Raw genomic sequence first — 27,960 nt, 5'->3', positions numbered from 1 at the left:
TTTCATTTGAGTGAAACATAAATTGCTAATTTAAAGTTCATGTACATGGATAAACAGCCAGACTGTATAAAAATGACTTTCTTTAAAACGTTATACTATTCTACTACTTCTTTGCCAGATGTTTAAGCCAAGTCTTTCATACTTCATGTTATGAGTAGGTGCATTTGACAGCTCAAAGCCATTATTATTTATATTATATGTAATTGTCGTAACAAAAGTAGTGTCTCCAGTAAACAGTAACCCTGTAAGTATTCTGGATTCCAACTGCTGTGCCCTTAAATAGTTGAGATCCCTTTCCACTGTGCTTACTAATATCAAATTAATGGTCCAGATACTGACTGATAGATACAGACTGTTCGCATATAGATGTATTGTCGAAATGAATTTGGACTGTAGAACAATTTTTAGCAGGTGCTGGATCTAGTGAGAGATATGTCTGGTTTTTCCTGAGACCAGCAGGGAAAATGATATTTAAGAAAGTGAAAGTTCTGCACTTTGACCTCCCTGCACTTAACCACTGCAGAGGTGCCCTTGAGCAAGATACCAAACTGCGAAGTGGAGCAGCTCAGTGGCCGGCAAAGAGTTATGTGGTTATCTTACATCCAACAGATAAGCAGGTGGTTGTACCGAGCAGCATGGAGGTGTGAATGTGCCTGAGTGAGAGTGTGAATGTACTCCTGTAGAGAGCATAAAGTGCTATAAAAAGGCCTAAACAAGTCAGTTGGGCCACTCTTATAAGAGTAAACACTAACTTATTACCCAACAGATCCACCAAGGAAGTAATTAATAATTAATTAATATTTGTCCTGTCTGTTAATTGAAACATCTACAATGAAATATCTTGGAAAGTTGGACCACATGTAAAAAGTAAAACAGAAAAGGGTGAGTTTTTTGCAAATCCAGCAGTTTTTCAACCGGCTTTTTTCAGAATTGTGATTTACAAAGGTCTTTTTGAATAAATTACTTTTTGCTGATGAAATACTACACTTGAAAAACAAATGGCAACCTTCCTGGTATAAATATCATCTCTACTCAATAATTTCCGTTTAGTCTAGAATATGCATAATACAAATCATTAATACCTGAGGCCAAAGCTTAATTCTAAAAAAAATAATTAAAAAAACCTTGATGCGTAAGGAAAGTATTACACATTAAATCATAACTAATAAACAACCTAATTTCATAAAGGCAAATGCATAACATTTAAAATATCCCAAATTATGAATATTGGATTTTCTTAAGTGTGTAAAAAGTGTTTAATGCTTTAAGCTTGATTTCAACACCTGCCTCTCACGATCATCTTACGTACAGATGGTGAACTTTTTACGTCTGCACTAAAATTGACACCAGCAAATTCCTTGAAAGACACCATCTGCACATCACAGACAAGGAAGAGGTCAGTCAGTAATTAAAGTTCTGTATTTTTAATTGAGGTCTCTGTTGTTTACAGTTTTGTTTACCTTTAGGTGCACTTTCAAACGTGCTATGTTCAGGGACACGCAAACTCGTTTTCGAGGAAGGCTATAATATTACTGATGCATCTGCTAGCAGCGTGAAGGAGGGAGGGTCTGGAGAAGGGGCTTGCATGCTCAGCAAAGCCCTTCTTGGTATAAATTATCATATTAATTTTTGTGTAAAACTGATGACATGCTTTTCAACTTGTAGTAAAACATTATTTTATGTAGAACTACTATTAAGCCCAAAGCCTTAGTAAATTCAGAGGCATCTTGGTATGGTTTGGCTCAAATTCAGAATGATAAAAATGTGTGGGTGTGTCAGGTTCTCAGGCTGCCAAAAACAGGGGGTTGATTTATAACTTGGCTATTTTGAGTACGGCTTAGTGTCAAGATGGTAGTAGTGAGGGTATGAATGACCGGTCTATCCCTTATTTGGTTCCATGTAATTTTAACACTTTGCGTTACACTACTTAACCATGTGGTGTTTTAGTGAAGCAAAGACTCACAGGGCTTTGTGGTGTTCTTCAGCGAGGATCTGGTCATTAAGCTTCAGTCCAAACCTTTATTCGAGAACAGGGAAAATATGTCAGTGCATTTTGGTCAGATACAACAGAAATGAAAAAAAAAAAAAACTGTGAATAAAATCTGATGTTTAAGCTCACTTGTCAAGGAAATCTTTGTCCACAACAGCTGAAATGTCCAGCAGGGGATTTCCCATCCCAAAGAGTGTGTTTTCACTGTTGGGGGACAAACATGTATTGTATTATGTACACTCCTACTCGCAAGCTGAGGACAAAAACACTCGTTGTGAATCAAAAAATCTGTTTCCGATTTCTTGAATTGAGTCACTGAAACTTTGATGAGGGAAGAACCTAGGTTTCGGCTCTTTTACCTGACTGTCTCTCTACAGTAAACATGAGGACTAAATAAATATACAGAAGCATGTTCAATTGCAAACTAATGACCTCATTGCAGACAAATAAGTGATTTTTTTTAATTGAGTTTGGGAGATATCACTACTCAGCTTACAAGGAGAAATGTAAAGTTGACAATTGTTGCTTATTTTAACCCCATTTAGATAGAGATTAGTCAAATGAAAAGCAGGAAGTCATGAACGTTGAAAAGATCAAAATAAAGGATTATCATTCTCTGAGCAACAGATGTGTCAAGTGCAGACATGTGCAGCTCATGTGCTGTTCATACATGCAGCATGCTTTCACTAGACTGGTGTGTAAAAGCAGGAAAAACAGTATTCAGTTTGAGTTGTTTCGATAGCATTTATCCATGTGACCCTTTCATTAAATACTTCTCAGCTACAATATATCATAGAAGTCAAATGTTTCCCACTCTTCAAAACAGTTCACCTACCTTTCATAAAACACAAGACACAACAAATATGATGTCTGGTTTACACAGATACTTTTGCAGCAGTTTGGATTTTATGTAATTCACTCTGATTGTAATACTTAGGTATGTGTCCACAACTCTGAAATGTGTTACGCTTTGTTGCTGGGTTTTTAATCAAACTATTGAAAGACTGGCAGTGCTGTGAGCACATTTCAGAAAAGACAATCATCAATGCAAACTTGTAACCTGTGGAAAGTCTAGAGGATTTTGTCATTTGGATCTTACCTTGGAGTTGGCATGATGTCAGGTAACTCAGCGCCTTATCTGATGAATAAAAGCTCAAACGCTTTCTTCACTCTGTCAAAGCAATGTGCTTTTTGAGTACAGTAACTGCAGCTGCACTTTTGACAACTCTCACTGGTTGGTAGAGGATAAGGGCGGGCTTTAGTATCATCGAGCCATATGATTGGCTACACATTGTTCCAATGATAGAAAGGTTTCTGTGTTGTGTTTGAGTCCAATGGGAAAGGAAATGGACCCTATGGTAACACTAATACAAGTGATGAAGTAACAAATGAAATATATTGATTTAAAAATATATATTCTGCTTGTGTATAACCATTCACATGACATGTTATTTTGTATTGATTTAAAAAACAATGTACGTTTTGTAGCTGTATACAAACTACTGTAAACATGTATTTTGTTGCTCTTCTATATTTAAAATGTTGTTGAATTCCATCTAAATGGGAGTAATAACCAGTTCTAAACCCAAATGTGTTTTTGTATACAAAATAATACATACGATCTAATTGGCTCAATTGTAAACTTGGCAGCCCAAGTTAATTCTAGTTTTCTTATATAAAAAGGAATACATTTGTTGTACAATTTGAGTTTGACAGCCATGAGTTTGAGTTATTTTATTGTGGAATATTTAAATATTTGGAGTGGTGTGTTAGTAGTATAATATCACTTGGTGAGCAACTGACCTCCTTTTTATGTCAACTTAACTAAAGCAAAAATATGCAATGAGTAATGGCATTGGGATGTTAGCCTACAATAACAATTTAAAGTGGAAATAAAGGTTACAAGACCAAACCAGACGGATCATATTACACCCATTCCAGCCTCAAACTGCTTGCCTAAGTTGAAATTCTTGTTTTTTGTTGAACTATGGCCTTTAACCTGCTGACGTTACAGAACGAAATGTTGCTATACCAGTTTGCGCAAGACATGAAACGCAAACCCACAAAACTATGCCAAACAGAGAGTGTTCCCAACAATTGAACTGTAGCTCAGGCTATGTCCTATTAAAGCAATTCAGTAAGAGGTAACAGGGCAACATTGCATTGATTGTGCACCCAGCATAAATAATATTAGGATCTGGAAACTGAAGGAGAAATATGATATTCAGCCAGCAACAATTTTAGGATTTAGGCATCTATATAAACATACAATTGAGATGAATGCATTACCTTTGCCAAGAGCCATTTAAGTATGTAAATAATTGATTATTATTGTCTTGAAATATTTACTTGCAATTGTAACTGTGTTGTTCTTGTACTGTATGCACTACATATTTGTGTCAGAATATTACAGAAACTGCAGACTATTACATTTAAAAACAGAGTTTCCTTAAGTCACGTGAACGCCGCACCATTAACTTCACATTATGCAAAATGTCAACAAGACACTAGCTGCTTGCCAGAACTGTAATGGTATGCTAATGTCTTCATTACGGACGAGGAGACACACGTAATTGACAAAATACTGAAGCGGTGGACTAATGGTGTAATTTAAAGTATAAAGATTCACTTTAAATGGCTATTCTTTATACTTCATATTTGGCTACATTATTATTTTTTAGACCGAACGGTTGTATTGTCTTCGTTTTTTCACAGTTTGCAGTTCCTGCTGTGCGTGTTTTGAAATTTAAGTAGCTTAATAAAACTTTCATGTTTAATGTAAATTTAAATTGAAATGCCATTCCCTTCACTGACAGCATTAACTTTGACTCACGCCTTTTACAACAAAACCAATGTTTTCAAACAAATATGTCGATTTTCCATATAATCGTAACATTTTTTTGTATGTTGGATAAGGCTACATTATTGTCTCTGGATCATGTGATGAACCCAGCCTCTACTGCTAGCTTCGGTTAGCATCGTTATGACTGAACAATATTATGTTAAATGCTAACACCGGTGTCGCCTTAATACTTGATGTAACGTTCAAATGTTCAGACTGCTTAGCCCCTCATCACCCTGCACCTCCTTCTGACATTTAACACAACACCGGAGACGTTAGCATGAATTAAGAGCTAGCAACAGCAGCTAACTATGCAGAGGACCATCCGTCAAACAGCCCAATACTGTCGTGTTATTACCTTAACGCTGTTGTCATCCCTGTCGACATGTTTGGTTCTTCGTATGATATTTTTGTTAAATCAACGACGGCTGTGTTGACGCTGCAGAGCCCGGGAAGCCGGTGCTGTATGTGGGGTTAGAGGAGCGAGAGGCTGCAGCTTCCTCCTTCTCCTCGGATGATAATGAGTAAATTGGCAAACAGCCTGCAACCCAGGGAGAAAATTAATTGTAATTTTAAGGAAAGGGTCAGTTTTAGCTCGCCACATTCTCCTAGCCAAGCCAATTCGACTCGCATAAAGAGGAGGAAACGACATAGTTATTTTGCGTTATCGCAGTGATTACTCTGATCACCTGTTTTACCTGGATGAAGTTCAATGTGCACATATGTCACAGGAGACAAATCATGGAAGGATGGATGGAAGGAAGAGGAGTGGAAGATACAGTATATTAACATAGTACGGTACATTATTTAACACAGTGTAGCCAAGCTGTAGCCTAGTTAATCAAGAGATGTTTATCTAAAAATATGTCTTAGTTGAGTTTTGAAAAACACAGTAGCCTACAGCTACCGTGTTAAAGTTAGTTTTCTGTTGAATATTCGACGGACAATTATGTACAGTACTCCATATTATAAATTACTATACTAAGACAGAAGGGACACACCTCTTTATTGGATTGTGTTGAAGTTCTACTGTCAAAGCTTCCATGTCATATGAACGTAAGACTCCAAATCAATGCAGTATTGTTTGAGTACAGTGGTTTTAGTAGGATACTATCTTTTATTGGAGTTTAGGTTATGTTTGATATGAAAATGTTTAGAAAATTCTGCAATCTAATACTTCTGAATTTGCATACCACCATTTGTTTTAGTTTATTGACATTAGGGGCATGCAAAAGACACCTAGGGGCATGCAACATTAACGTATTGGACAAGAAGTTGGTTTCTGGTGTTCCAGGCAAAATATAATTCTGCTGGCATGTGTAGTCGGCTGTGTAAACTGTACATTATGAGCAGGCCTTTTGGACAGTGACAGGATTTAATGAAAAGAACAAAGGGTCAGTAGAGACCACAGCAACTTCTTTATGTCACAGGGTCCCTTTGTGGGACAATTAAGCCATTGGTAACGCAAACGCAGGAACATTTAAGTTTATTTCACTGTGGAATTAGAGATCATTTGTTGATAAAGTACCTGAGTAAAGTTCAGAACAAGCTGAGCCTTCACATAATGCAGACTGCTCACTGAAACATGTGCATAATACCTGCAGGCTGATCCATGTGTTAAAACAGTGACATAATAATATATATGACTGCTTTTTATAACACAAACTTAACACATTTAGAAGCAGTATTTAGTACATCTCTTAGCAGATTTCTACATGTAGATTTTTTCAATCCTGAAAAGCACACTTTGACATTCACACTGTAAAGCATAAAGGAAGACAAATTATAGAGCAAACACACCTCAAAGTGCTATAAAATGCTTTATTACAAAATAGTGAACATTGCCTCAGCAAAATGTTGTTCAGGCCCATTTAAACCCCCAACCAAGTGACATCATTTTGAACAAACATTCTCTGGGTTTGCATAGAGCATCATTTGACATGAAGTAAAAGTCATGAAGCGGGGTTACCTTATAGAAGAATCATGTACAACAAGTGTTTTTGAATAAATCAACACTATCATACCTCATACAAAACATCTGTAAATCAAAACTGTACCCGTTGCAGATAAAGTTTATTATCCAAGGCACATCAGTTTGTAGTAGATACTTAAAAAGACACATTCACTCTAACAGTCTTCAGATATTTCAAAATATCAACTACGGTCGCCAGAAATAGTGGCCAGTTATGTTTAGTGTGTTCAGAAAAATGTGATAGCATAACATTGCATCAGCTGCAGATGACACAGTGCTCCTTATCTAACCTCTGGTCATGTACTACCTAGGAAAAGTGTGCAATTCATATATCACAACAAAATGTTTTATTGTGCACATGAAACAAGCTGTGTGCTGTGTTAAGAAAAGGAAGCTTTGTTAGCTTGCTGTGTAAATCAGAGTAATATTTGTTTGGCTATGAGGCCTCATGCTGTAGCACAAGCCTGTTTCTTACATGAAGTCTCATTGCAACGTGTGAAACATTACACATATCTAGAATTAGTTGTTTAAGTATCTTTACTTGCTGTTGGCAGACTTTTAAGTTACTTTTTTAAGTAACTAAATATGTATTTCTGACCAAAAAAAAGGCAACTTTACTTTCAAAGATCATGGCAGAAAGTCTTTGGCAGAACTCTTAAGAAAATAAAGAATGCTTCAATTGCATTACAATATGTAAAACAATGAACAGTGTTCACTTTCACTTGTGAGCATATAGAATAGTGTAAACAGGCATAACCCTACATTTTGCGTGAGCTGAGCATCTGTACTGTACTTGGAACAACTCCTAAAGTTCATGTGCTTATAAAGATGAATACATGATAGTAAAGGTTAAAGTATCAGTACAAAGATATAAAAATGTCTCTTGAGAACATTTCGTTTTTTTTTTATTTAACTTAAGGTTTGTGTTTAGAAGAGGCCAAAAACAATCCTTGCATTATATGTAATCAGACCTCTAATCAAAAATACAGTATATATTCCTGGGATTTGTCAAAATAAGCTTAAAAACACATTTTTTACACACTTTTAGAAAAAAAGACGTCCCCAGTAAGAATCTAACCCATAACTCGCACTGATAGTCCCATTGTCTACATTCAGAACAGCAACTGTTACAGACAGGACATGGGACTAGCAGAGAAGGATCACCCTCCTTAGAGTGACGGGCACCGATATCATAGCTCTGATAAAGAATATATCTGTACATTCAATGTCCTCCTGGATCGCTAGATAGAACCAACAATAACCGGAGGAACAGGGGCCCTTCTCTTACTGGTACCAGGGGGTCTTTCTGATCCAGTGAAGGGCAAAACCTGCGTCCGTCCGGATCTTAATGGAAGCTGCCTCGGCCTCTCTGACCGTCTCCTTCACGGACTGCATCAGGTTCTGAGCATTGTGGACCAACATCTCAGTAGCCTGGGGAAGAAGGAATTAAAGAGCTTCAGTGATGGGGGGGACTCAAATTATACTAATATAAAAACAATGAGTCTTGTGATTTGACCCATTCATTCAAAAATAATCTGCTCACCTGCTCTGACTCCTCTTCACTGATGTTGGTACGACCCAACATGGTGGCCTTGACTGTGGAGAGGATTTTGAGCTGAGTGCTGATGGTGGGAATGCGCTCACACACCTGAAAAGAGGTCAGAAAGTCAGACAAGGTATACAAAAAAAAAGAAAAAAGCCTAGCCATTCCACAGTTGCAATCCACTGCAAACTACTCCGATAAGCCCCACCAGCCCTCTAAAGCCGACTGAACTGACCTGGAGCAGGTTGGTCCGGATGCGCTTGTCAGTACACTGCTTGGCCACCTCCTTGGCCAGCCGTGTGACTTCATCAGAAGCCTTAGCGATGTCCTTGGCGCACTGGATGAGGGCGCGCTTGTTTCCGCCACCTCCACGCACCAGACGAGACATTTCAGCCATGAGCAAGGCCATTCGTTTTGCAGCACCAATGATGTCGTTTCCCTATGGAGGTACGATAGGAGCATGATCAATCTGAAGGTGGAGGATTCCAACGTGAAAGCCCCTTACTGTGTTTACGTTACTGTCACTTACTTTGCTGGACCATTTGCGAGCTTCATCGTGGAGCTGCCTGGCAGCCACCATCATGGGCTCGTTCACCATATCACCAGTCTGCTCGGGGAACTCCTCATCTTTCTCCTCTGGGGGAGGAGGCCTGGGGGGAGGAACCTCACCCTCGGGAAGAGGAGGTTTGGGTGGTGCTGCCTCATCGTTAAGCTACAAGGCAAGTTAAAGTAATTATGGTTCAGCGGTTTGAATACACATGTGGTTTTGGACACAAACACCGAAGCAGCTTTAGATGTTTTTCCAAATGAATAGTGTAGTTGATCTGAGGATTTACATTAAGCTGATCCAGTTCAGGAGGAGGTGGTGGGAAGTCTGGCTCCTGGGGCTGGAAGGCCTCTCTGACCTTTGCCACGGCACCAAGAATATTATAACCTGAGTCCAGAAAGCCTTTCTGAAGACCTGGTAATCAAAAGAAAACACACTCATCAATAATCAGAAGGTTCTGCAGAACATAATCCTAAAACATGTTAGCACAACCACTTACTTGGATCCTTGATATTTCCAGCTACTGCTTTAGCATTCATCACCATAGGAGAAATAGTCTGGCTCAGTTCGTCAGACGCAGCCTTCACCATCTCCCTGAATTTAGGATCCTCAGAGTTCTCCACCTCTCGCTTCGCCACCAGGAGGATACGGTTGGCTCTGCGGGCGATGCTGGTGGCGCCGGCGACCAGCATCTGAGGCTGGTGGTTGGCCATGGCCAAACGGCACTTCTCCAGGTCCTTCTTGATGGCGTCCTCTGAGGCATCCAGCAAGGATTTGGTATCGATGGCCTCGTCCACCAGACCTAAACATTGATAACGTGTTAATATAGTGAATAACAATGGCGTAAAAGGAATCATCTATTATCAGGGAATTCACAGCGTCTTGATGGCCCATCACCTGTCATTTTCTCCACGTTGTCGATCCACTGATTCTTCATGGTTTCAAAATGTTCGTATGCCGCTTGGTTGCCAGGGTTTCTCAGCAGAATACGAGCCGCAGATACCACCTTAAAAAAACAATCCGAGCCATTAATTGTCAGTCCAATGACAACTGCTACAGACTTGGCTCAGGAAGCTAGAAACACTTAAGCTCTGCGGCTGGTGAAGCAGAGTGGAGGGCGGAGAGGAGTGGACTGAAAACATAAACAGATATAAACACTAAACCATCACATACTTGTGGTGTTAAGTCTCTTGTTGACTTGACAGCAGCCTGGATTCCCTCCACTGTGCTTTTGTTGGCAGTGCCGACAGCAGCAGCTTTCTCTGCTGTGGTGCCAAGCTTATTGGCGTGGTTCTGGAAGTTGGCAGCCCTTTCGTCAAATACCTAAACATGATTAATAAAACAATTAATAAAACAATTACCCAAAAGAACAGTTGGGAATAATAGTACACCCTGCAGATAAATGTAACACCACTAAAGTGAGATCGCAGCGTGACTGACCTCATCTCTGTTAGGGGCGTCCAGGGGGGCGGTGGCAGCTACTGCCAGCAGCTTGATGGGGGTGGTGGTGTCACTGAAAATGTCAGACACCTCCTGAGTCATCGCCTCCTGCATCTTCCCTTTCAGGTCCTGGGAGGAGGACAAACAGATGTTACAAACGCACTCACAGTCAGATCAGGAGTACTTCATAAACCGCTGATCTTTAAGATACACAAATTATTATAGAGCTTCAATGTCTTCTTAAAATAGTAAGTCCTGAATAAAAGCAGATTTTGAGATTTTATTCATTTGACAGTTTTGGAGAATTGATTTATAATATTATAGATTACATTTATTAAGGCAGATTTACTGTAAAGCCTAAATTCAGGTGTGTACAACAACAACTTAAAACATGCTTTCTGTAAATCGCAGATTTTTAGGAACCTATACAAATCTTTATTCAGAATAAATTATTTTTTAGGTTTTTAAAGAGACCTATAACATGTCAGCTTTTAACTAATCCGAAAGAATGGAGAAAAAGACAAATGTGTAGATCTGTGCTTTTCTCAGATTTGAACTATTACAATCATTTACCTTTGAAAGCTTGAGCAGGACTTTTAGTGAGTATTTTCCCATTGTGGTCGTACTACTTTTACTTATTGTAACATAATGCAACTTTTTGAATTTCTTCCACCACTGGTAACCAGCAGAGGGGGTTGTCTCTCTGTGTCTGTGTAGCATGATCTATCACAGTGAGGCTACAGGTCAGAATGAGAATAACTGTGAGTAATAGCCATCTTACTTTCAGAGCCTCCTGGAGCTGCTGAGCAACAGCCCGTGCCTGGGGAGAGTCCCCTTCCCCGCGGGCAGCCAGGTCGGCCAGCTGGGCCATGAGCTGCTCCACCAGCTCACATTTACCCAGCAGCTCCTGCCTGTAGGGGCCCTGCAGAGCGTTGGCCAGCCTGCGGCCCTCTGCCACCAGCCCGCGGATGGCTGCCTGACCTAAACACACACACACAACAAAATGTAAAGACATTAACATTAACAACAAAAAAAGATTCTGATGGTTTACTGCTAATGAACATACTGTTATAGAGTGAAATAAGAAAATAGGTATATCTTTTTTATAATTTCTTATCTTGCCATCACAGATATGTTGTATTAATTGACAAATGGTCTACCAAATATGAATGCCTAAATCTCTCAAAGACATTACATTTGTTATGGTGACATACGTTTACATTGATGAATCTAGAACCAGAGTGTTTGCCATTTTTGCTCAATAAATATTATTTAATTTAAGGCAACTGTAAAGGTTGCTTTTCAAAGCCAGCGATAAGTTTGGCCAACTCCTGCAAATAGCTGCCCATTGAATGCTGGGTAGTTTCTGTCATGACTGTTTTAATCAACACTAGGGGGAATGAGAGCCATGGCTTCTTCTGTATAATTTCATGTTGTTCCTTTGAGGTAAGGCTATATTGTGTGAAACAATCAATCTTAGAGAGGCCACAGCTCCATTGTCAACAAACACGACGCTGTTCAGGCTTGAGTGGAGACGAGCCAAAACCAAAGAACGACATAACAGTGTTAGGAGAGCGTTGTGGAATGTTGAGGACAGTAGAAAGGGACATGTACACTAAGTGTCTGGTCTGCTTTTGAACCACAGGAGCAGTGGAAGGAATGTGAAGGAGAAAGATGGAGAGATGAGGAAGTTGGGGAGGATGGGAGCCAGACTCACCCACACCGCTGTCATCTATGGTGGGATTTTCAATCCAGCGCTGCGCCTGCTCGATTTTTCCTTCCAAGTGAACAGCTGCCTTTGCAGGCCTGCTGTTGGCCACAGCTTTGTTGGTCTTGGACTGCAGGTTCTGCAGAGCTGTTGCGATCTGTTTAGACAAAGCTCTGGCCTCAGGAGTGTCACCTTTACCCCTATAAGGAATAAAACAGGCGTGAGGTGGTGTTTTTCCTTATAAAGATATGGCTTGAATTAGGTTGGTTAATAGCTATCTTTAGTTAGAGCGCAAGTAGCTAGTGTTTTTCATACGGCAGCTTTAGTCGAAATACAAATTACTCCACTTGGAAAATGTATTACATTTTGAGATTTTTACAATTCCTGATGATGAACCAAAAAACATACTCTAGACCAGTTGTACAAGATGGAATAATAATGGTTCCTGTAAAACAGTTTTATGGAATTTGTAGTCCCACAGAAAGAATAGGGAACTATTACAAGTAAAACATTCCGTCAGAGATCTACAGGCATATATGACTTCCAATCCTAGGTATAATTACTTAAACAACTGTAATGAAATGTAAAAGCAGACCTGTGGGGTTTGGATAAAGAGGCTGTCAAATTCAGACTCAAAGAAAATACAAATGCAGCATAAAATGATTCAATATCGCCCTCAGTCAGGAACTTACTGTCTCCTGAGATCCGACATCTTGGCAGTCATGGCAGCGATCTCTCCAATCGAGCGCAAGATGTCCTCTCTTTCTTTGGGATCCTCACACATGTCTGCAATCCTTTTGGCCTCGGTGAGCAGGGCCCTGATGTTCTCTTCTCCCTCTGGGCCGCCGTTAGGGTCTGCCAGCCAGCTCTGCAGGGGCAAACGCAAAGAAAAAACAATCAAATACTTCCATCTCAAGTTTGAAATCGTTGTTTAGGAAGCCAAGTGGAGCTAATGGATCACCTGGGCAGCATCAATCCTTTTGGCGATGGCCTGCTTGGAGTTAGTCATGGCCTCCAGCTTGCGAGCAGCATTTTCCACCTTGCCAGTTAGCACGTCGAGCCCCTGGGAAACCTGCTGTGCCTTCTGCATGGCGGCCGGGGACGCCCCCTGACCTCTGGGGTGGACAAAGAAAACACACAGATCCATAAAATGGGGCACCTGAGACCACACATGCAGACTTATTAGTTGACTTACTAAAAAGCTTTATGTCTCCGTGTTGAAGAATTAGATTTCCTAACTTAATGCCTGTATTAGCAGCCGAGGCTCAAAGGCATCTCTTAGTCTTCAGAGGAGTTACTCAACCGGGGGCTTTTGTAGATTATAGATTAATACCAGGCAGCTGCTTTTTATCGAGTGTGACTTAGGGTCCCTGGTGACAATCGGATTTCATATCATAGGGATATCACTTCCATTATTACACACTATAATCCTCTCTATTATGCTTACTGCCTCCCTTTAAGGATGTTAAAGGAAACTACTGTGCAAAAGGAGCATTAATAATTATGGATATTAAATGAAACACCGGTACAGAATCACAGAGTGACAGAAGGAGGAGAAGGACATAACCTAATGAAAGATATACGAGTGTGTGAAATGGGAGGAGGATGTCTTTTCATAGTTGTGACACACACACACACACACACACACACACACACACACACACACACACACACACACACACACACACACACACACACACACACACACACACACACACACACACACACACACACACACACACACACACACACACACACACACACACACACACACACACACACACACACACACACACACACACACACACACACACACACACACACACACACACACACACACACACACACACACACACACACACACACACACACACACACACACACACACACACACACACACTTTAGGATGTATAGTGTACCTGGCCCTGATATCAGACACCTGGTCAGTCATCTGGCCCAGAGTCTTGGCAGTGCCCAGGATATCTCTGCGTTCCTTTCCAGCACACAGTTCACCAACTTTCCCGGCTTCATCAAGGATCTGGCGGATGGCCTGCTCGCCTGCGTCCCCTAGAAGCACCAAACAAAGCCACCCATCAGTACTTTATCTAGATAGAACCAGATAATCAGTCTGAGGACATGATTAGTGGTAGAATAGATAGTTACGATTGGTAAAATAGGAGGTTTATTACCTGGTTGAGCGTTTGGATCTCTCAGCCAGTTCTTAGCTTGAGCTATCTTTGAGTCGATAAGCCCCAGAGCCCTCTTCATGGCCTCTGTGTCCTTTGGGTTAAAATGGCAAAATAAGTGAATAACTTAAAAGGGGATCAATGCAAAAACAAAAACAAGTTGGATCAATACCCTAAGTCATACATGTATATATATTCTTTCTATAAATGATGACATGAATATTAGGGACACTGGAATGTTGTGTTCATTTCAAGTCAAATTTCCTGTTAACAGTGTCTTCTGTGTGAATGAGGCTAACATACTGTATGATGTCATATCATTATATTCCCTTTTTAAGAATAAGTTCATGACTCATTGAAACTGAGCTTGGGGTGTATTTTCATTCAATTATTTCCACAGTGGTGTAGAAAAGCTCCAGGCTCTCGTCATGGTTCTGATCAAACCCAACTGTTGAATTATTCCACTTAAAGAGCACCACACAGCAACGTCTATGTGCAGCACCGCTCACATCTGTCAGGCACACCCACGGAGCGCATGCCGTATCCGTCATTCTTTCACATCATCAAAAAGGGAGCGTGTATTGTTATGAAAGCCAAACGACTCTCCATTGTATCTCAATCAGAGTGGATGGAAATACAACAATCTGTCCAACAGAGGCTGACTCGACAATGAGTCCACTCATTGTCGAGTCCGCAGAACAAAGCGGAGTCCTGTTTGACACGGAGCAAAGCAGGAGACCAGAGCGGATGAATGAGTGAGCTTTTTTTTTCCATGGTAGAATAATAGGAATTCAGAAAACACTATCCTTCATTTTAAATCATGTATCTTCATCTCAGCAACAATGTCATAGCAATTGAAGACTAGGAACACACCTCCAGTGTTTGTTTTAAGAATATCTTTTTCCAAATGTGTCTGAGCCCTGACGATAATCACTTTGTTAAAATAAAAGAGGGCAACACACAGGTTTATTTGAATAACTGGGAGTGTTGAATAACATAGCAGAACAAGGGAGGAAACAGGAAGTACAAAGGCTTGAAGTGATGTCACCAGAGCTGCGGGGTTGTATTAGTTTACTGTTCAAACATGTGCAGCTGCTGTTCTGCATGTAATGACTTGTTTATGTGAGTTGAAAAGCTGTGAAGTAATGTGAAAGATAGCATTGATATAGGATCATTGCCTTGAAATGCAAACACACGTCCATTACAGTTTATAATCTAACTATGAATCAATTATAGAGATGATGTGAGGTTAGATGGTGATCATGGAAATAGGATTGTGAGCAAACAAGGGCCTATCTATTGGATAAAAACTTAAATGAGCTGTTCACAGAACAAAATGTGTTTCTATGTGATCTCCTCCTAATGCTGCGTGTACGTACGGTAAGGTAAATGCTGACACAATTCAAATGAATGACACCCAAATCAATATTGCACGGTTCAGGTCAATCCATAATCAGACAGGTTGAGGACATGCATAGTGCGGTGTAAAAGACATAGGAGGAGCACACACAGATGTTGATACAATGTCATGTTATGAAGCAAAACAGAAGATTCCACATACAGTAGATGGACTTTCAGCTTCCAACCTGCTTAGGACTTCTTCAATACACACTGTTTCATTAGCAGTCCAACAAATTCAAAGTGCTAATTAACTCTTACTTACGGTATGTATGTATAGGCCTGTCGCGATAATCGATAAATTGACTTATCGTACGATAAATAAAAATGGACTCGATAACTTTTCTGAGCTCGATAAATTGCCGTTTACATAAAGATATGACCAGCATTTTAGCCTGGAGCGCTGTGGCTGCCAGGCGCGCTGTGATGGGCGGGGCTGACGCACAGCCAGGTCAGGACACTCCGTGTGCACGTGCAGCAGCGTGGCAGCCAAATTAATAATATAGCAACAAGCGGGAGACAACGTGTGACTTACTCGCGGGGAATTTAAAGTGAAATGGAATTGGTTACAAAACCTAACTACACATCTCGATTCTCCGGTGTGGCAGTATTTTGGATTCAAACCAAATCAACGAGGCGAACCTACGGACTTGAATGAGCCTGGCGGTGTGTCGCATTGGTTTAAAAAAGGTAGCGACAAAAGCAGGCAATACCACGCATTTTAAACCACCTAAAACGCAACCACCCCATTCCGTTTTCCCAGCTGGGAGCAAACACGGCAGCTGGAGATGGAGAGCCCCCGCCCGACAATGCAAACATGTTGGTGTTCCTTGCTCGAAAACTTAGAAAAACAGATTGGATATGGCCTGTTGAGGCATCTGGGTGTTTGACAGTGGACTGTACACTTGACTGTTGTTTTAAGGAGGTTTTTTTTGCTTGTGAGATAATGTATGCTCATATTTATTTATTTATATATATAGAGAGAGAGAGCTCTGTTTTCCAGCCTGACTCTATTTAATTGATTGTTTTGGTTGTGTGTGATTTAATTAATTTATTATAATTTAATTAATTTGTTTTATTTATTATATACAATTTATATATTTTAATATTATTTCACATTTCATTTGCAATGTTGAATGTTCAATAAAAAGTTATGTTTGAAAGGATGTACTTGAATTATTATTATATATTATCATTATGTCTAAAATGGTCTTAAAACGGCGCCGACAATATTATCGTTTATCGCAATAATTTCCATAAAAATGTATCGTCCAACAAAATTAATTATCGTGACAGGCCTATGTATGTATATATATAGTCAACAGTTTACCTATCCTGCCTACTGATAAGCACACAATGGCACCACAAAGCACAAGACAGCACACACATCTGTCAGACATGCTGCTGCACAACCAATCTGCGAGAGAGGTAAAGCTTACCTTCTACAGGGGGTGAAGGGAGAAAGAAACGGTAAAAAGAAAGGAAGAACCACATAAATACAAATGTTGAACTGGACATACCAACTGAGAGCAAACACAAAGTGTCAAACAAGAGAAAAGGTGGCAGAGAAGGGCCGTTTAAAGAGTGTGGGGACAGTAAAGATATAGTGAGCTGAGCAGAAAAACGAGCCCAAAGGACCACCAAGCTACGAGACACAGAGAAAGTTCCTACTTTATTTAATAACGGTATGTAAGCTTCAAACATTTTCGACATCTGTCAACCTTCTAATGAGGTCATCCTGATGAAACAAAGTGCATGCCTTGTTAAAAAAGAAGGAAAGAATGCAAATGAGAGAAGCTTCACTTAATATTCTCTCCAGTCTGCAGCTTCCTGCCAAAGGCATTCTGGGAGTGTGTGAGAGCACAGTGGGTAGCACAATTGTTTAAATGTTGCTTCACTGCTTTCAGTTGATCCATATAAAAGCACATAAACCAAACTAAAACACTGTGCAGCTCGCAGATCAAAGCAGGCTCTTGTTCTTGTGTATATTTATAATAACAAGTGTGCGCATGTGACACGTTATTGGGAGTACCTTATTGGCCCAGGCATCCTCGTCCCAGGACGTCAGCTGCAGCACTCTGATGATCTCATTTATCTCCGCGCTCATCTTCTCAAAAGTGAAGTTCCGATTCTTCAAGGACTCCTCCACACCCTGGCCGCCAGACGTCTTGGTTGTCACAAAGATTTTGATACCTGGAAATGAAACGGAACTCACAATAAATAACCCGATGTTATGCTCTTGACACTTGCTTTAAGACAAAGAAGAATCAACAAGCACTGAGTGGGGGTCCCTGTTGATGAAGGGGGTGTGAATACCTGAGATGAGGATGGGCAGCAGCTCTTTGACTGTGTTCATGGAGTTCACCAACATCACGCGGTGCTCCTGGTGAGTCAGCTCCTGCTGTCGCTCATCGATCATCTTCGCCATCTTTGTCATTCCTGGAAACCAGCAACAAGCCAAATGTGGAGAGGAGCTAAGTACATTTGCTCAAGTCACATACTTTAATGTAAATGCAAGGTGATATTACTTTTGTATTTCCATTTAAATGTACTTTTTTATTTTCAGATTAAGATTATAGGAAGGAACAGTTCATAAGAATGTGTTTACATAAGTCAAATGGAAGGGCACACTTGTAATGGAACACATTTTTTTAAATGAATGAATGAATACTGCTTTTACTGAAGTAGATAATCTGAGGTCTACTTTCAGGAGATACAGGCTAACACATCAACATTTCTGAGATACTGTCAAGTCCCCACTTTAGCAGAGTGACCCTCCTGTGTCAGCAGACTGACCTGGACCAAGGTTCTTTGTGTACGTGATCAGGTCCTCCATGGACTCCACCACCTCGGCCACCGTCAGGTACTCCAGGATGCCTTTGCACACACGGATTATTTTGCGGACCTATGACAATGAGAGGACAAGACACCAACAAAGGCTGATTTTAAAAAGTTGCGTAAACAGAGGAAATGATGCAAAAACAGCCCCCACCCTTTCTCTAATTACACAGGGATAATGCTGCCTAATGACATTCCAGCCTATTTGTCCTCACTCCAGCTTTGTGAGGACTGCTGGAGTCACCACTCCACTACAGAGCCATCCCTCAGCTGCATTGGAAACCATGATGGCACCGCTGACTGATGACTCCTGCTGAGTCCTGCTGACTGCTGCAGACAGCGAGGGGACGGCTGCTCCCAGAGAGCTGAGCAGCAACTTTTTTTTTTGATTCCCATCCCTGAGAGGAAAGGAAGAAGGGGCCTGATAGATGATGCTGCTTTGTTTTTGTAAGAAGTATGGAGATTTCCACAGACGTGTGGTATATTTATCTACCTCTCCGTCTTCTTTATATGCAGTAGCGTGCCCTTAGGGGAGAGCAGTGCAGCAGGAATGGCTACTGTCCTTAGACCAGAAGAGCCTGTTACAGCAGGCTCAAGTGTCCATTAAAAAGACACTAAAGCCCTTCCAGCTCAGCGTCTGCTCAATGAAAATCAATAGTACCCCCTTTAGCACAGCTCCAAGCTTTATTAGCTGCTTTCGCTCCATTTCTCACCTTCTGCTGCCAGAGGGCTCTTTTACAGCCTCAATACTGTCTTTTTGAGGATGATATCATTATTTTTAAAGAACACATTTAGAAACAATCTCATAACAATTGATTTGCCGACTCTTCTAACAGTCAAGTATGCGCAGATCCATATCATTGGTTATTAAAGAGATATGGTGATAATATACCTGTGGCAGGACATTTTACAGTAAAAAGAACTAACTTTGTTTCAAAGAATAAACAGCAGTGCCAATTTTACTGTGAATTTGTTTAAATGTTAAATATTTAAAAAACAAATAAACATTTATTTAATCTGATTTAAATATTTGTCATTATTTGTATCTTCAGTTGACATGACACATTTTGGTTTCCGGTATTTGTTTATGGCCGGCCAAGCAAAGAAGAAATGATGTCATGTTGACCTATTTCCAGTCATTCAGAACATCAGGCAAGACAGAGCACACTTGGTGTACACCATTTTGCACCAATGCTTTACCAATGCACTGGGAGAACCCCAGAGCACAAGAGGCAGTTAAATCAGTTCCACCACTGTCAGATGTCACAAAGAAAATATTATTAAATTAACATATGTTTCTGAAGTTAGGGCCCCACCCACATCCTGCAACATGTAGGAAATGGATGAGGTGGTAGAATATACTGCCTGCTAAAAAAAGATGAGAATATCTGGAAGTTTCACCTGATTGATATTTCTTTCCTTTAACAACTTTTTTTATTTTGACCTTGTTGTTCAACAAAAACACTGGGCATTTTTTTACAAAGTTATTGGAATAAGACTAAATGAATGGATGAAGGAATACCTCAGCTTCGTCAAAGGTCAGGAGCAGGTCAGAGGTCCCAGAGAGGATGCCCCGCGAGCCATCGATGAGGTAATCCCGAGCAGGGACGGAGTACGGATCAGCTTTCAGCATGGAGGCAGCCTGCACCAGTTTAGTGCATGCAGTCTCCACTCTGTGAAGAGCAAAGAATGATGGATTTAAATACCATTAAAAAATGAAATAAAAAAATCCTCAAACCAAGTGTCATGCTGATGATACGAAGCCCTTCAAAAGCCAGATGGACTTTACGCATGGAAACAGCAAGTCGCTCGCAGCAAACACATATGGAAGCTTTGCGATACAGCTAGCTATAACAAACACTAACAGCTGTCCTAGCAGGACTTTGTTTCATTTCAAAATGTACATTTCAAATTAAGAAAAAAGAAGATTTGACTGTAACTGATGCTGAGTGTAATCAAGACATGACACAAAGAAATTTCAGCTCAAAGGAAATGTGATGTGAAAAATCAGCTGATAGAATTTCACACCTTTCACACACAGTTCACACATCATGTCAACAGCTTACTATGTCTCATCCCAACGCTATAGTTAGTTTCCTTCCTGTTCTACAAACAATGTGAATCTGCAGCTTGTTTGAAAACCAATACTGTTAGAGACAAGCTGCAGCTTGTATGGAGACACTCGTTTTTAGATCACCAAAATGTGTTCTTTAGTACGAATATGAAAATGAGAAGGTTCCCATTTACGAAATGTCTCCTCAAGTTTTCCTTAGACCTTAAATCTTTTTGATGACTTATTTGGGGAATTATTTAAGCATATAAACACTATGTTTGTTTTGTTGTATTGTTCTTGCAAAATAAATCTAATGACATGAGCTTTGTTTCCATGAAAAAGCCGAATGAATAGTTAAATGGAAAGTACATTTCATTTGTAATTGAATAAGGAATGAATGGGATGTGGTGAAATCAGGTTGGTAGCTGGTTGAAAATGAAAATGGCTTTTTAATTGTTTTAAAGGTTGAGTGGACTAAGGACAGAGTGTCATATGTTGTACAGAATGAAAAGCCCTATGAGACTTTTGGACAATATATAAATAATATTGATGTGACTTCTGCAGCATCAGTATCTGTAGCTCGTGACAAAGGAGTTGGCCTGTTCTCACAGGAAGTGATTTGGATCTCAGGAGGCAGAGCTCCACTCTGAATGGCTTCGGCCCAATTTAACCCCCTGTTTGCACAGAGATGGAGATGATTGATTGTTGCCTCCTGGCCGCGGTGCACTCAGTGAACTCCAGAGCAGGAAAACTACAGGCTCAGCTCTTTGACTCTGCATCATGCATGCCACCTGCGTTGTATCATAACAGCCATATTGCACATAGATCAGGCAACAAGCCAAGAACCGACTGTATACTGCTCTCCTTCTTTGCCTACGGGGCCAACGTTGCCTCGGTAACAAGATCATTATTGCTAGTTTTCCACATTTTAGGCGTTGCAGAGGGGCCAAACAAGAGAGGCTCAGTTTCCATTCTTCAGAAGGAGCAAGTCTCCTGCAGGATACAGGCTAATGTATGTGCATGACATCCAGGCTGGTGTGTGTGTGTGTGTGTGTGTGTGTGTGTCTCTGCAGAGCCAGCCAGCAGTGTCCTTCAGCGTGCACTAGCGAGAAAGAGCCATGCATTAACCGGACCCCGACAGACACTATATTTAGTGAAGGAGACGCATTCCAGCTTATGTGCTGATGGATCACGACAGGGTGAAGATGTGACTTTGAGGCGCCAAATGTGTTGAGCCTGACGACCTGCGCCTGCCAATATGTTTCATCCCTGACCTTGGGGGGGTGGGGGCTCTCAGGTCCTGCCACTCCCCACCTCCACTGTAGAGTCTCATTTAATAAGGATCGGTCAAAGAATGCGATACAGACAGACTTCAGATGAGCACAAGCTACTGATTTAGCCGATTTCAAGTGATTCAGGAAACATTGATTACGTATACATCTCTTTTTTTACATCAATGTGTAAGCTTTTTTCGTTTTTCACGTTTTAAAATAAACCAAAAGCAGCAGCAGTCACTGGCTCTAATGTAGGAGGGCATGTAAGAGTTTGAGTCCCTTCTCATTTAGGGTAAAGGAACTCCACCCTAGGCAAAAAAGTATTTATGTTACACCAGGGCAAGATTCTGGGGCACTTAACATGCCGTGTCTGACCTTTGCTTGGGCACAACCAGCCATTACTGCAACAGATAAAGAGAGAAACAGAGCCGGAGAGAGGCTAGTGGGTTCCACATACTGTAGGGAGACAACCGTGTCATCTAAAAACATTTTTGAAAGGTTAATATTGTATGAAATTGAGATCGGCAGGGATTTCTCTTTCGTGCTTACTTGCTAAAAGCTGGTGGCATGTCCCTTTTCATGATCTGGTCCTCTGTAGTTTGTACAGTCTCCCTCCCCACCTGGAAAACACAGATTCTTGGTGAGTAAAAAACAATCAACTGGGAGTTAATGGAATAAGACATAAAGGGGTGATGTACAATATATAGAATACACAATTGACATTTGCAAACAAGAACATGACATTTTCGACCCAATATGTATTCATTTAAAGCCTAAGCCCTGTGAATTCATGAATGAATCTGTATATCTGTCTTATGTAATGTCATAATTCATGCTAACAATATTGAATAAAAATGTCGGGCAGTAAATAAATGTTAACAGGTTGTGCAGCAGGTGCTCAAGTCATTTTGGTGTGTCCAGTAGTTTTCAAACTGACTCCGCCCACTTCTTGTTTCGTCTCTGTAAGGGTCAGAGGGGTCCGGAGCCTGTCCCAGCATGCACTGGGCAAAGGTCAAAGACATCTTCTGCAGGTCATTGGTTCTATTACAGTGTAAACACAGATGCTGTACACTTGCAGTCCCTTTGCTTCAACAATTTAGAGACGTGGGAGGAAACTGTGGCAGGTACCACTGATAAACATCGTGAGAACACAGAACTACTAGTTGTGCAGCAACAATGTTTCAAAGATGAGCCCCCCTATAGCATCCTCCTGCAGTAAATATAAGAGTTTTATATGAATTAATTGGAGTTTTCATGTCTTGATTTGATTGCAGGATATTGTGATCATGTTCCGCATATCATGGATAAATGCTTGAAAACAAAGACTGCAATAATATTATACTATATTTCATCAAATCATTGTTATTGCTTCAGCTGTCTCAATGTTGAGAACTACTGTGTAATATCGACACAGGGAAATATTAGTTTCTGGTTGGTTGGGAAGTGTCAGTAACATCATTATATATAGTTCAGGTATTTAACAGCCTAACCAACATCATACATTACTGAACAGGAACTGCAGTGACAATAGCAAAAGCACCTAAGCTTCACACTTTCTCGTTATGATTCCAGATCAAAGGCTATTTTAACAAAAAATAAGTGGCCATCGGTAAAACGTGACGACACACTAACATAGAAATGCATGGATTTGGTGAAGTTCATTCCTGCCATCTCATCCATTATCTGTTAAGTAGATTGCGTAATACAAGAAAAATCTCTTTAACTTCACAAACTTTGTTTGGATTGGACGATGTTATCAGAACCTGGTAAAGGTGGCACCAAGGGCTGTCAAAGTGTCCAAACAAGTGTGTGTGTGTCCCCCCGCCCTGGCATCAGCACTGATGACTAGTTCAGAAGTCATGAGGATTTTGTATCACTCAACACTTTTTGTCAAGCACTATGAGTTGGAACAGTTGTGCTGGCTCAGTGATATTTTACAGTAAGATCCATTACCAAACTTTTATGCAACATGAGCTCTCATTCTATACATCACTAGCATGTCATATGGGTGAGTAAAAACTCTGTTACCACAACTTCCCCCCCTAAGGGAGTTTTGTCTTTAATCATGCCGTTTTCCAGAATGATGTCCTGCTACTCGTCCAGCGAACCATTATTTCAACAAGGCAGCTGTTGGGGGGGGGGGGGGGGGGGGGGGGGGGGGGGGACGCCAGGCCGCAGCGTAGTTATAATGCATAGAGCAGCTGAACGTCGCCTCTCACTCAAATGCCAAAATGACTCACCTCCCCCATCATAACCTCAGCTCTGTAGGGAGAAACTACTCACCCACGTCGAGCTGCCATGGGTGAGAGATCACACGCGTTCATACCGGGACACACTGGGGGACTGAAATGAGCTGTCCCAACAGCAACACGATAAATCTTCTCTTTTTTTAATATTGCTTCGATAAATATAAACTACGTGAGTGATTACCTCGCTGTCACACACATCATTCAGTCAAATCGTTCTGTTGAACCTTGCTGACGGAACTGACAATTTAAATATGGTACCCTGTGCTTTGGGAGTTTTTAATAGCACCTTTTTGGCACAATTTACAGACATTTCAGTGAATAAATAATAATGGCAAAAACATTTTTTAAAAAGGCCTTGTGTAAACTAAGTGATGTGGGATGTAGTCCTGATGCTGCGGAGGGCTTTCCCAGAGAGCTCGTCAACGTGTGTGACTTCAGGCAGAAGCAGAGTCATTCCAGATGGTTGACGTGGAGGCTGTAATGGAGCAGCGCAGACATACATCTCCTCACCCTTTTTTTTACCGGACCAGGGGGACTCAATGAGTAACTGAGCGTTTATAAATTAGGGCCAAAGGTTGTGCCAAACTAAAACTGGAGCTTAGAGGCTGTCCATCTCTGACAGTGGTTATATGCCACCCTGACATTCTAGCTGTGAACAAAAGCCAACTACAACAACTAAAGCTCTTCAATGAAAGGGCAGCGGGGCTACACACCGGGATATAGGGCACTGACAGGGTAGTAAACAAGAGTGAGGGGGGAGGATGTAACACAAAGACCTTGCACCCCTTGCCAACACTGCAGAATACAGTAACCTCATTGAAGAGAGCTCTCTCCTGCATGCAAGTCGTAATATATGAATACATAATATTAGAAGATTTGTTTTTGGTTTGCAAAACACTTGGACCTAATGGTTTAATTGTTTTTCTTTTGGGAGCTGTTTTTAAGCAGCATCCTGTTGTAAACTGGAATCAAGAAGACAAAAAGGTTGACTTTGTTTGCTTTAGAAAGCAACTTACAACAATAAAAAACACAGATTTAAGTTAAATTAAAGTAAACATTTGTAAAATATTGGAAACATTGCGTGGTCAACGGTTTTGAACACTTTTAATTGGAATATCTCTGGGTTATCTAAGTCTGGCTAAATAAGAATGTATCTGACTCCATTAGCTTATGACATGCCAACATTTTGTAAATACAATCTTATAAAGAAATATATATTTCTGTTCGATTATGTTCAGAATATTTTATATAAAAAATATTTTCGGGTAGGCGCGGTTCGGCATTCTGAACTTGATGAACAACTTTTCTGGGGGACTGAAAATCTTCTTTGTAAGAAGCTTGCGTCACGTCAACACTGAATTATTAAAATTATTAAATTAATATACGAGATCAAGTCAAGTTTAGACTTGATCTTTAACTGAATAAAGGTAAGAACACAGACTACACCAGAGGCTAACAACGTGGGAGCCAAAAGCTGAGTTCACACAGCCTTTTTAGAGTGCTGACTCATATTCTCCCCAAAGCATCAGATGGGTTTTGGCTCCATGTTCTGTATGCAACCGGGCTTCACTGTCTCTCTTTTTCTTCTCCCCACTGAGACTCTTCCTGCTGAATGTCCAAACAGTCTGCAGCCAAACACTGATCCAAAAGATTTACTGCAAAAATAGAACCATGACCCGCGTTTATAACCACTGTTGTCAAGCCGTTCACTATGCCTGTCCTAATACGCTATTTTGAGCGTCTGTCAACTTTTGGGACCACATTCTTGCAATACCAACACTGACCGAGCTTGACATTAGAGCTTCTTTACTCTAAACTTTTAAGAAGGTAATAAAAATGACTATCTTTAGTTCCAAGATCAGGGTGCGATACTTTAATGAAATGTTTGTGCTGACCAACAAAAATGGCCTATACCTGAAAACATTTAATTTACGATGATATAAAAACTTAAAAAATAGGTTAATCACCACATTATAGAACATGGATGGTATTGTTCCCTAATGAAAGGCTGTTATTAATCATCAAAATCATTGTTTTAATTGATTGTCAGTCAAACTATCAATCATGGAATAAGTGTATTATTTATTAGCATTTAGCCTTTGTTTGATTATTGATAGCGAAGACAGGAAACATGGGGGAGAGAGGAAAGGATGACGAGAGGAAGTCCAGTTTCATCTCATTCTTAATCAGAGCCCAGCCTCACAGGCCAAACACAAATATCCTGTTCCCTGAATAGATTCTACAAACCACATTGAGGAAGGCCAGTTGTTCACTTCCACCTTCTTTTTAAAACCTTTCACACATTCAGTGTCATCTTCTTCCAAGCTGTCACGCACAGTGCTACTGGCTGACAGTGTCATTTAACATTTGTGTCTGGAGTGGAAACACTGACACGCTTTTCAGCCTCCAAGAGTGCTGTTAGGAAACCCTGTGTTGTGAAGGAGCTTGATAAAGTGGCTTCTCCTGTAGAACAGACTTGGCTTTGTTGACAGCAGCCCATCACTCTGCTGGGAGAAGAAAGGCCACTCTGAAAGCCTCATGGCTGCCAAGACACTGCCTGCCTTTCACATGTTGGCTAGTTTTAGCACAATGCTGTGTTAGTCATGGTGACCACAAGGATCTATGATGGCAAATTCTGGCAAGCACAGTCATTGCTGCCCTTAGCAATGGCCTACTAATAAACTGAGAGCTATTTTGCACAGAGGGGTTAGTTCCTCAATTTCCGCAACCCTGATTCCCACTCGAAGTGACTGCAATCCGATCAGACATGCTCACGTAAACTGATGACACAGCACTCCATTAGCTACTCCAGATCAATAGTCTTTGAACCAGCCAGTGCTGCGTTCTGTGATATCAAATGACTCCTGACCGACAATGAATCGGAAAGGCAGCAGAGAGGTCGCACTGAAGGTCGACGGCTTCATCATCGCATCTGTCAAGTGGGTGTCTATGGTTTATTAATTTAGTACAGGAAGTTGCTACACATAGGGTGTCCAAGGTGATGAAAGTCTCAAATCAAATGGCATGCTTGGCCCCGCAGCCAGAGAGGATATATCACGACTATCTGTCTCCAGTTACAGGAGCTTAGCGGCTCGTTCAGTGTTACTGGGGAGCGGCGCTCATCTGTGTGAATCCTTCTCTGAAAAGGAAGAGTCACTACAAGGATCGTCACAGATGAGCTGCCATCTTTAAACGGAACAAGGGCGGCTAATAGAACAGAGATAACAAGAGGTTACTTTGTATGGATCAACTGAGCATTGGAGAAGCAGAGGCAACATCTCACAAAGGCATCCGATAAGGTGGATCAATAAACCATAAAACCTATTTGTTACTTTTGAATGGCCATACATCTTGTTGTGGGACCATCACTTTGTAATTGAAATGTATAAACCAGGCATCCTCAAAGTCCGAACTCCGGTCCGGATCCAGACCAAACCACAACTGTCTCTGGACTCTGAGAAAATTATACTTTTCATATGTGTTATCTGCGAGACATCGCCACAATGCAACGAGTCAAAATGTTCCGCTATGTCCACTGCAAACAGCGCTCTGCATGTCCGACTGTTCCACTGTCTGTGTGTGTCTGTCAACGCATTGGTCCAATCACATTCAGCATCCTGTCAGCGTTTTTTTCCCCCACCAACAGTCTGCGAATCAGAGGCACAGTAGGGCGGGTCTTCGCGGAATACGGGTGGGAAAAATGCGTGTGTTAAAAAAAAAAAAGGTCAGAGCGAGAGTTAACAGCTCATCAAGTTGCATCTGTACTGTAGCTAGTATATATGAGCTATCATCCCTGTTTTTAGATGGGAGGGATTATAGCCAATATCTGAGTGACTAGATGGGGTGTCCTGCTATCACCCTGGAGTGAGATAAGTCTTTGATACTGGACAGTTTTTGTTTTATTCTCATCTAAAAACAGG

The 27,960-nt window shown here is 40.9% G+C and overlaps 2 protein-coding genes across 5 annotated transcripts in view; both read right to left on the bottom strand.

Annotated features, from left to right (window-relative positions):
* Positions 1–5,371, bottom strand: part of adkb (adenosine kinase b) — a 98,132-nt gene extending 92,761 nt beyond the window's left edge. The window contains exons 1-3 of one of the 2 annotated variants that reach the window (XM_079660349.1): positions 5,191–5,371; positions 2,120–2,194; positions 1,964–2,017 (exon numbers count right to left, since the gene is read on the bottom strand). In XM_079660349.1, coding sequence (XP_079516475.1) covers positions 1,964–2,017; positions 2,120–2,194; positions 5,191–5,219 — 158 coding nt within the window. In that variant the 5' untranslated portion in view covers positions 5,220–5,371. Of the gene's footprint in view, positions 1–1,963; positions 2,018–2,119; positions 2,195–3,089; positions 3,226–5,190 lie in introns of those variants that run through there. The other variant, XM_079660350.1, reaches the window with a different exon arrangement.
* Positions 5,372–6,633: 1,262 nt separating this feature from the next.
* The window catches only part of LOC307025580 (vinculin), a 44,039-nt gene continuing 22,712 nt past the window's right edge, over positions 6,634–27,960 (bottom strand). For 2 of the 3 annotated variants that reach the window (XM_079660316.1, XM_079660317.1), the window contains exons 2-21: positions 22,341–22,411; positions 19,987–20,137; positions 18,423–18,531; positions 17,943–18,065; positions 17,659–17,819; positions 14,232–14,322; positions 13,962–14,109; positions 13,004–13,157; positions 12,735–12,910; positions 12,052–12,242; positions 11,116–11,315; positions 10,335–10,463; positions 10,068–10,217; positions 9,792–9,900; positions 9,394–9,696; positions 9,184–9,308; positions 8,877–9,059; positions 8,583–8,786; positions 8,348–8,452; positions 6,634–8,235 (exon numbers count right to left, since the gene is read on the bottom strand). In XM_079660316.1, the coding sequence (XP_079516442.1) occupies positions 8,089–8,235; positions 8,348–8,452; positions 8,583–8,786; positions 8,877–9,059; positions 9,184–9,308; positions 9,394–9,696; positions 9,792–9,900; positions 10,068–10,217; positions 10,335–10,463; positions 11,116–11,315; positions 12,052–12,242; positions 12,735–12,910; positions 13,004–13,157; positions 13,962–14,109; positions 14,232–14,322; positions 17,659–17,819; positions 17,943–18,065; positions 18,423–18,531; positions 19,987–20,137; positions 22,341–22,411 (3,030 nt within the window). In that variant the 3' untranslated portion in view covers positions 6,634–8,088. Of the gene's footprint in view, positions 8,236–8,347; positions 8,453–8,582; positions 8,787–8,876; positions 9,060–9,183; positions 9,309–9,393; positions 9,697–9,791; positions 9,901–10,067; positions 10,218–10,334; positions 10,464–11,115; positions 11,316–12,051; positions 12,243–12,734; positions 12,911–13,003; positions 13,158–13,961; positions 14,110–14,231; positions 14,326–17,658; positions 17,820–17,942; positions 18,066–18,422; positions 18,532–19,986; positions 20,138–22,340; positions 22,412–27,960 lie in introns of all 3 variants that reach the window. The other variant, XM_079660315.1, reaches the window with a different exon arrangement.

The sequence above is a fragment of the Notothenia rossii genome (assembly GCF_949606895.1).
Source record: "Notothenia rossii genome assembly, chromosome: 11".
Taxonomy (NCBI): Eukaryota; Metazoa; Chordata; class Actinopteri; order Perciformes; family Nototheniidae; genus Notothenia; species Notothenia rossii.
The sequence above is the reverse complement of the archived record's forward strand: the minus strand, read 5'-3'. Positions and strand labels throughout refer to the sequence as shown.